General features: G+C 31.0%; 1 protein-coding gene across 1 annotated transcript; it reads left to right on the plus strand.

Moving 5' to 3' along the window:
* Window positions 1-1,164: 1,164 nt before the first annotated feature.
* LOC124371078 (parafibromin-like) lies at window positions 1,165-6,526 on the plus strand (the record flags this gene model as incomplete). The annotated part of the gene is made up of 7 exons (XM_046829391.1): window positions 1,165-1,344; window positions 1,840-2,038; window positions 2,436-2,551; window positions 3,747-3,871; window positions 4,477-4,715; window positions 5,439-5,580; window positions 6,399-6,526. Coding segments are annotated over 7 exons (1,038 nt in total), but the record flags the coding sequence as incomplete, so codon positions are not given.
* Between the last annotated feature and the right edge of the window lie 4,363 nt (window positions 6,527-10,889).

Consider the following 10,889-nt stretch of genomic DNA (forward strand, 5'->3'; position numbering starts at 1 on the left):
TATATATATATATATATATATATATATATTGTCATTCTCACTATTTTCTACCTCTACAGCTTTCTCAGCTATATGCTATATGCATTGATTCTAGGCTGACTTCCTTTATTGCCTGGCTCAAAACATTGGTGTAATACCTGAACTGAGACGGAGCCATGTTCATGATACCACAAAATGTCCGTCCACCTTGATCGCCTAAACCTTCACGGCGAGCAGCGTAAGCTAGCCTAATGTTGAGTTCAGCTTTACCACTACACACGATAGGGCTGTTCATTTCCTCTTTATACTGATTACAGCTATCACACTTACGCTTATGCCTACACCTACCTTTGCTGCCAAGAGAAAGTTTCGAGCCACAGATATTACATACAGCTACTTTATCGAGTAAATTTTGAATGGTATTCAAACTAACCAAATCATAAAAACCACTATCACCTACAAAATCTTGGTACATTGGCAAATTTCCGCTAATTTTCTTCTTGCTTGAAGAGTCTCGTTTAGGTGCATCAGGTTAGGCCTAGGGCTGGTTTCTAAAGGGCCACAATCACTCCCGGCTAGGATATCTTGCTGGATTAATTGCACTCTACGGTTTCCTAAACTTATAGGCTTACGCCGTTTAAATATTCTATTACTTCTAGGCATTTTATAAAATTATAAAACCCAGAATAAATGCAATAATATTAAAGAATCACAATACTTTTGTAACGAACTACAACAGAATATGTCACAGTAAAATAAGATTGTAAACAACACAAATATTAGCATCAGCTGACAGACCAGCCTATACAGAACTAGAGAGTGTTAATACCAACTTCTAAAAATAAAATTACTGCAACACTATTAATTAAGTTCTAAAAATAATGGTCAGTAGGCTACTATACAAAAAATGAGACGGTGACATAAAAATTCGTTTCGACCAACAAAGTCGATCAAGAATCTATGCGCACTGTTTTACAAAATAATTTATAAAATGAGTTATATTCGACAGATTTGCATTGAAAACCTTTTTAAAATTATTTCTAAATATTTTTAAAACACATTTGAGCGATAGAAAATATCGAAATCTTTTACCCTTTGGGTCAACCGACTCCCCTTAAATTGATTGAATAGAATTCATAAGGATAATTTAATATGTGTTAATAAAAAAATACATTTTCAAATACAATTCTTTTTAAACCACAGGTTAAATTTCAAAGTATAAGTTTATCATCATCCCTACAGAGACATTATTTTTACAGGTCTGGTAAAAATGGGGAACCAAAGGAGTTTTATACCTTGGAGTGTTTGGTATTTCTACTCAAGCATGTCACACTGCCACACTCTACGTATGTTCGACAAGCGGTTGTAAGTATCTTACTAATTTTTACCTTTACGAATTTACCAATTATAAGTCTAATTGTGTTTATACCTAGTTTGATGTCAATTTTCTAACAAACTTGCATTGAAAGTTAAAAATACATTTAAAAAGTTGATTATCTTAGTAGAATTTACTTCGATAGCATAACTATAAACATGGTTCCATCACAACGGGTGCGCAGAAAATGTATTTTACTATGTGCAGGATCTATGTATTTAATTTTCAATAAAACATTAGGTGCTTCAACTCACAGACATCTTGCTTCATGTCTTTCTCACTCACCCCACCTCGCAATGTGTTAGGATAACACAATTTAAAATGCCATATCATTATCCCACATGATTCCCCATAAGACTTATGTAGAGCATATACACAATTATTGACATTATCGAAGTCAGTATTGCTTATGTAGAAATTATCATCATTCAAAACAATAATTTTGTAAGTTTTTTTTATGTTTATAACCAAGGAATGTTTTGTAGGCTGAAGGTATTCCAGTTGTGCGCAGACCTGACCGCAAAGACCTTCTTGCTTACTTAAACGGTGAAATTACCACCTCTGAAAATATTGATGAAAGTACACCTGTAGAAGGAATTCCTACACAAGTAGAATGTGTAACAGACGGATCGACAGAGAGCGTGGCCAACGAACCCCACCTAGATATTATGGATGTGCAGACAGGTAAAATTACCCCTTTAATTATAAGTTCAAAAATATACTATCTTATATAAACAGCAAGCGATGCACTAGAGGATAGTTTTATTGTTATGTTAGGATATTGTTAATTATTCGTTCTTGAGGAACATGTAGTTTGCACTATCATTCATTGAGCTGTGTTGATTGCAATCTCGTGTGTTTCTAACTCCATTCTCTCAGGTTTTTGGTTCTGGAGTAAATACGTTTACATTAGTAAACTAGTTTGCAGATCATCTATGCATATTTTGAAAATAATCAGCCTTAAGTAGAATTAAAATATCAAAAAGGGCAAAAAGTTGTTAAATAACTTTGTATAAATGATTTAATATAAGGTTCAAATATGACCGGAGTTGTATTTTTTATTTAAATTGAAATGTTACAGAGACCGAAGTCGATACAGTGGGAACACACCAAGGAATGTCAGTAACTGGAGGAGATCAACCCAACATGACACCAGTCTTTGAGATACGTCATCCTCAGCCCGTTCTGGCAGCAGTGGTAAGTTTCTCTCACTTCGTTAACAGTTTAATTCAAACTTAGTTGAATTCAATTGAAAATATGTACATGTAAGTAATTTTTGTGTGTTTTATTATTACAACCAGAGGAATAGATTATTTTGTATGAGACTGAAATATTTAAATATTGATTTTGAAAGTCTGTATATGAGAGCAGATAAACACAAAGAAAAAATTAAGCAATGAGCAAATAGCGACGAGGGTTGAAAGAAATTGTAAATAGCCTCTTATTCCTAATCTTTCCTCTTATTTGAACTATGAAAACTATTTTACAGTTACAATAAAGTACGATAATCATTAAAGCTTATGCAGTTTCAAAATTACTTAAATTATATTTAAAAAACACTTTACAACACATGATCAACTTAAGACATAATTCAGGTACAGCTAGTGGGAATATCAGCTTCTGAACTGTGTAGACATCAGTTTTGTTATGCGTAACATGTATGTATTAGCTGTTTACTATTTATTTTACTCTTTGATGTTTGAAATTTTAATATCAGGATTTCCGTTTACATTTTGTTAATTATTTAATGTTGTATTTTATTCAGCACTATATATAATATGTGCGTGTGGCACATATATTTGTAATCAAACAACGATAATATAAATAATGTTTACTCTATGTTATTTAAATAATCTGTTAATTAATTATTACTTTGATATTGTAATTTTGCATCATTTCGTCAATGGTATTTGAGTCTTCTGCAATTCTTGTGCTTTTAATTCTGTACCCGTTTGCATGCCATTAAATTGTTCATAATGTTATGTTCTTACACTTCACAATTCGAAGGAAATAACTTCAAAAGCTTTTATACCTTCAGAACTAATGAGACAAACAGGTCGGCAGGATGTTCAATTGACAGGCATTTTATATATACATACGAGTATATGATTTATTTATCGTGTTGAAAAAGTAACATATTAGATTTCATAACATTAATAAAGTATTTAAGTTTTTAATTACACCCCCATTTGTAAACAGCCTGATATAAGTACCTGGAAAATGGCTTGTGCTTAAATGGCCTGTAAACTAAACTAAAAATCCATTTCTATGGATCAAGGGATCACTATCCTATAAGTTCTCATAAGATTTATTAATGGACAACTTAACAATATTCATTGTTTGACAGTATTTACCTGTATTTTATATTTACAAAATTATGATGCTATAACAGGCTAGTCTTCTATGGTCTTCAGGATATAATAAGCGAATCTCTCGTACTCCCATCATAGTTCTCCCTCCAGGGACCTGCTCACTCATCACCATGTACAATGCTAAGGACATCCTACAGGACCTCAAGTAAGTAACTCTTTACAATAGAAGATCAATGCAATTCATAGTAAAAATGTAAAAATAGGTAATAATACAAATTTAAAAAAATTATTAAATTAAACTCATATATTACTTACATTTTTTTAACTTTTCTGTATTAAGGATGTACAATGATATAATTTAAAATACCACAATTAATTATGCTATCTACAATGCCTTTCAGCTTTCGCAGGGGTACAGATTTATGAATTTAATAAACTATTAAGCCAAAATATGCACTATTTCTGCCCAGTTGAAGTAAATAAATATAGTTAAAATTGTCTTAGGTTTATATAAATTAATTACTCTTTAATCGACTCCAATTAATCGACTCGGCATCAATTAATCGACTCTTTGTTATTTAAAGATAATTTTACGAGCTATTACAACAAAAAAGTAAACAAACAACAAGTAAGGCACTAGGGAATATTCAAACTATCTAAAAACACTTAGGATTTATGTAATTAATAAAAAGTGCAAAGTTTGTAAAACGTTGCTATATGCATACGAATACGTAATAATTAAACAAAAAACCTTAAATTATAAACTAATACATAGTAAATCAATATTCGTTCACTGGAATTCTTTTGCAGGTTTGTTTCCACAAGTGAAAAAAAGAGACAAGGTGCACAATGCAGAAGAAACATTTTTATACAAAGGCAAAAGGATGGAGGACTGATGATTCCTTACGAAGTGACTGACAACCCTTACTTACTTACATCAAACGACTGGGAACGAGTAGTGGCTGTTTTCGCTATGGGCATTACTTGGGACGGGCCTCCTTTGTCAGGGTTGCGGTGGAAAAACAATCCTGAGAAACTATTTTCTAAAAGTAAGTGACCAACGTAATTCTTTGAAATAGATTTATTCATTCAGGCTTCCACAACTTTGCATAGGACCAGCATTAGATTTTAAAACATTTTGTTTATTGTAGTGAGTTAAATTGTAAGTAACTAGATTTTAGAGTATTTAAAAAAAAGACTACTGTAAAAATCGTATATGTTGAATTTTTCACTTTTGTTGAATTTGTGATCATAGTCTCCGTTCGTCATTCCAAAATTATACTCATTATGAATCTTGAAAGAATATTTTAAAGAAACCTTAAGCCATAAAGAAGAATATATTTTGGCATGGAAACATTTGTCCAGTACTAAGTGAACTAGCCGTTAAATATTATATTTCATTACTCAAGAATTGTTTTAAATAGTAAGTTTAAATTTTGCTCTGCCACATCAAATTGTTAAACTGCAATAATTAGTTGCGGGGAAATATTGATGGGTGTATGAATTTGAAAACTGTTAAACTACATTTCATTAGAGAACAAATATAAGTTTATAATACAAATACAGTATTTTAGAGTTAAAATATAGGAGCTATCTGAATATTCATGGAGATAGCAGTTAACATTAAATCAGGTACTAAAGTAAATAAAATAATACAGGTAGGAAATAAAATAAAAATAACATAACAATGGTTCAATATTATATTCCCGCCATTAGAATTATGCATTATAACTGTTATTTTTTACAACTAAGAAATGCATTATTTTTTACAGTATGTGGTTTTCATCTCAAGTATAAAGAGATGCAGCTAGACCCGACAGTGGAACCCTGGGATGTGACTATTATTCAAATATCACTCACTAAACGTCACATGGATCGTGCTGCATTCATGGTCTTCTGGGAAACACTAGATAAGTACGTAATATAAATTGTGCTAGCAATGTTTTATCAAGGTGTCAACTGGTAAATTTATATTACAACTATTTAACAGCGACACAAACATAAATACGGAGAAATAATATCTCCGCATTAATGCTTTGGTTACCTTAAATGAAATCATTTTCATTTACAAGACCGTTAATATAAAAATTATTGCTTAATTCACTATCCGTAACAGACACAATAAACATCTCGTTCACACTTCTTACCTTTCTTACATTTGCTTATTTTTTAATTTAATAAACAACAATATTATTATAAAGTTCATATACACCAGCTAAACTTAATATAATGCAAATAATCACTAGTATAAAATAATAACCTAGATACGTGGACATTAGCATATTACGTCAAACAAACACAGAAACTGCACTATCAATCAACTATAAGCAAATATTTTATCTTCTGCATGAACCCGTATTAATGAAGTACAGCTAAACTAGATTGGTGGGGGATATCCTCTAAATATCGAAAGTGGACATTTGCAACTTTGCATTTGCAACAAATTTGCATATATGATATATTATGTAACCAACAGTAATACTTTTCTTTTACGTATACTGGCAAACTTTGAAATTTGTTTTTAGTATAAACCTGAGACAAATGATTTTTAACAAACCATTTATAAATCAACACACAACAAATAACATATTTTTGCATATTTTTTCAAGAAGGATGAAGGATCATACACGTTTAATTTACAAATAATTATATTTAAATAACGTTGGATAGTTATTTCTTATTAGCAGATAATGGTTTTCATACAACACTAATTTCCCTGCATTCTGTTTCAGACACATGATGGAAAAGAAACCTCACCTTCGATTTTGAAAATGCTAGTTGTGGACTTCTGCTGTACATATTTATTTCTCTATAACAGATATTCATATTACTCTAAATAAACTTTACTTACAAAAATGTATTAAATTGTTTATTTCATTTACCTTTTTAAACACAAAACACTAGGTTATATTACTTGGAAAGTTATGTTATACTTTATACAATATGAAAGTCATTAATAAATAGTATTTAAAATTTAAGATGTGAAAATAATAAAATAATGTATAACGATTGGAATTTAATTGGTGGTAAAGTAATAGTTTTAAATTTAAAATTTGAAAATTTATATTTTGGAAAATTATGAGTCTATTAAGACCAAACTGTTATACAAGATGTCGTTTTGGGACACTCATTCCTCTTACATTTTTATTAAAATTAAAAAAAAATGTAATTTATGTTTTTTTCTTTTTCATTTATTTTTTGCAGTTATAATTTTGCTTTTAATGCAACCTGTATATTCATAGAACTATTCAACTAATTTTAAAAGTAAATATATTAAATGTTATACAAATTTTTAGACCTAAAAATGGCCACCTACAAGTTGGTAATTATATTTCAAATATATTTTCTTTGCGTGAAATGTTATATTATAATAAAAAAGAATTTCTACTTTTAAAAAGGCGAGGGCAAGAAATAGGGCAAGGATTATGGCGAGTGAGAGGGCGAGCGGACTTGGGAGAGGCCAAATGAGACATCAAAGGAAAAAGTGGTGTGTAAGTGAGTAAGCGGGGGACAGTAAGAAGATAGAAGTATGAGGTAGAAGGTGAGCAAGGACTAGTAACGGAGAGCGATGGAGCTAGTGGGAGTGAGAAATGAAAAGGGGGAGAGTGTTGGAGAGTTTAAGGGAGGAAGAGAGGCTTTGGGCAAAGACAAGAAGTTGAGAGAGAGGCCTAGGGCGTGAGAGGGCGAGGGTAGTATATGACAGGGTTAGAGGGTTAGAGAATGGCTTAGGAGATGTCCGTTATGGAAAGGGAGGGAGCAAGGCAAAGGACATTGCAAAGTGCGATGGTAAGGGAGAGGGTGCGCCTGAATTAGCACCCCCTCGCTCCTGACGTCATTTTGACGTCACGAAAGGGGTATTTATATTTTAGTATTTATATTTGTTTTATATATATATATATATATATATATATATATATATATATATATATATATAATATATATATATATATATATATATAATACTCTCTCCCTTGTAGCTTCCTGAAAAAAGTATACATCTGCTATAAAATTATAAGCTTAGAATCATTATATTGAACAGCCTTGGACCTTTTTTACTTTCAGTACATTTAGCCGTTCCATAAATTCACAACACAACTTAAAGATTGTTCTGTTAGCCTAAAATTCAAAATAATTTGGAAGTTGCACTCGAGAAATTGGTTTAAGTCCTGGTCGTCACTGTGTTATGTGATTGTTGACCTTTTTGTGCCGACCATTATGGCGGTGATTCTCTTGCACAACTAAAACATACTTAAATAACTTGAAGAACTTATTGCTGGACTCAATTTTAATAACAATACACTATATTTCAATAAGCTATACTTTTGTATATCAATATAATGAATAACAAAATTTTAAAATATAGTTAAATAGACGGAGTTTATTTTAAGTTTGACATCATTTGAATAAACTAAACTTGTGCAAATCGTATGTGTGCGGTAATGCGCACGTTATGTTATGAATACATATAGTAAAAATAACAAACCGCTGTAGTATGGACTTGCTGATATCCTGTCACGCCGCCTTCTGTTCTTCTCGTAATATTAGTTTTTACATTTCGTGGTTGGCTGCTTCATGGCTTGAAGAATCAGCGCAATCTTAAAAAACCTTCGTACAGTCAAATAATACCAACATTTAAATTCCGAGGACATAAAAAATAAAAATTAATTGACAACATAAACCAACTACGTAGATAATACAATTTCTACGACTTTAAAATTTTATTAAATATGTTATTATTGACTAAATGTTTATAAAATCATTTCCAAATAGATTGGAGGTTTTATATTATATGTGAAAATTCTATTTGCATATTCCTGTCTATCCGTAGTCATTTCAAGGTTAATAAAGAAATTAATATGTTAAGGACTATCATGTGACGTATCTTCTATATATATATATATATATTAATGTGAATGTTTGTTTGTATGTTCCGTTATAACTCTGGAACCAATGCACGAAACATCGTGAAATTTTGTACAGTGATTCTACACGTTCCTGGAAGTAATATAGGCATACTTTTAATGGTCCAATTTAAATAGTTTATTTAATTAATTTTTTAATTATAAATTGTTGTTGATGTTAGAATGTTTTATATTGGATCCGACAAACTGCGCTACGACACCTAATACAAAGCGAACTGATACTTAACAGCTGTTAATACTTTCAGCTGAAGTTCATCAAAGAGGCAGAAACATAATTTGTTTACATTTAAAATTTATAAAATTTTTATTGTAAAGTCCTTGAACAGTAGTGTAATGCAGGTTGCATAGAAGACGTCATTGCCTAATTTTAAATTCAGATTGCACCAATGATTAATAAACTATCTAATGCAATTAAAATACTATTAAACGCTATTATGAAAATAACCTCATTGTACAAATCCGTGAATGTTTGCACATAAGGTAATCGAATTTGGTTACATTGAAGTTAAATGAAAAGAGCTGAAAGAAGACACTTTATGATCGAAATTGGGTTTCTTTGATACATTTTCTTGAAGACACACTCCTAAATAATAATGGAAATATCTTAGACAGAAAATTAACTTTAACAAACCGAATTTGATTCTTTATAACCAAAATAGTTTATCGACATTCATCTATACAAAGTAATTGTACTGAATAACTTATCAACACCTAGCAAAAACCACGAAAGACAGATCAGGAAATATTGTTCATACCTTCATAATGCGCTCAAGAGGCTCACGAAGGAACGACTATCAATTATCTCAGCAATGTTTAGAATGTAATAGAAAAAGAATAAGTGAATATAGTGTACTGTTTTCCAACGGGAAATTGCTTGCGAAGCCGCGGGAAAACTTTTGCAAAAAATTATTGAAATGCGCAGCGAAGCGCGCCGGGTCCGCTAGTTTTGTTATAATTTTCAAGCCCTAAAGTGGCGTATCATTATCATGTTTTCCTATATATTATATATTTCTATCCCTAGCTTTAAAATATAAGTATGCCTCTTTGTGTCCTTTTACAGGATTTATCAAGTGAGAATTGATAATGTCGATCCATTTTATTAAGTAATTTGAAATTTTAAACACGAATTAAAAGCACAAATATTGATTAATAACTTACCTTCAGGCGTGACTATTAAATGAGTAGGGATTTCTGACTCTAGACTGACTAGATCCTCCTCATCTACACCTAAATTTAAATGATTCATGTTGGGACACTTATACGCGAACGTAGACAGAAAATCGTACACCGTTTTCATCGGAGGTACAGCTGTCACTTTCGCTTGTGATTCTCATATTGTTTTATCTTGAGATATCCACTTTGTCTTTCTTTTCCTGGCCAAGTGAATATCATTCTATACCCGCTCAATATTTACAGCTTCAGTTTTAGCAATCATTAACAGGGCTCCTGCAGAGGAAAATTTTGTTATTTAACAATTACAGTTAGTGTGTACGTGTGCGTACGTGTGAGCATGCACTTCTGATTACGTGCTGTATAAACATATGAAGAATCTACTAAGCGTACTAATACACTACAGTTTTTAAAATGTTTCCTGCTGTAAATAAAATGAAGTTCAAGCTAGAATTTTGTTATATGTCTAAGTACATTTCAGATAATTAAACTAGTCATTCATACATAGGCTAAATATAAATATTTTTAACATCGTATTTCATTACTTGCTTTTCTTTCCATACTTATTGTTTAATATAACCAACCTTGGAATGTCCAAAAAGAAGGATGTTGCATGCCAATACTTTCGTTGAGCCGGGAATAAAATTCTTCTTGAGCGTTATTGGTTCTCCTAACGTGCCCAAATACGGAAAATGATTTTGGTCCGACGTTTTGCAACCAGTGTGTTCTGAAGTAGCTAAACACATACATAGAATACAGTAGCTAAACAATATTTTCATATTAGAAAATTACAAATTATCTGTAACTGTAAATATGTTATAATATACCTTACACTGTTATAATATACCAGACAAAAGTCATTTAGGTCTGAGTTTAACCCATTTTTATAATTCAAAAGGTTTAGAGGATTTGTTTTATAAAATGTTAACACGTAACAAAATAGTTTTAATTATAGCTTCAGATAATAAATTTTAAAAAACATCGCTTTGTGTGTAAATAGTAAATGTTCATAGAGTAGGAAATAAAATATCAAATGACGTTTTTTTTTTGTACTGGATAGCTCAATGACAGATACATCCCAGCTTTCCACTGACACGTCTAGATACATCTCTTCATACTTCAGATGAAAAC

Source organism: Homalodisca vitripennis, unplaced genomic scaffold (genome assembly GCF_021130785.1).
Source record: "Homalodisca vitripennis isolate AUS2020 unplaced genomic scaffold, UT_GWSS_2.1 ScUCBcl_920;HRSCAF=3876, whole genome shotgun sequence".
In the NCBI taxonomy this organism is placed as follows: domain Eukaryota; kingdom Metazoa; phylum Arthropoda; class Insecta; order Hemiptera; family Cicadellidae; genus Homalodisca; species Homalodisca vitripennis.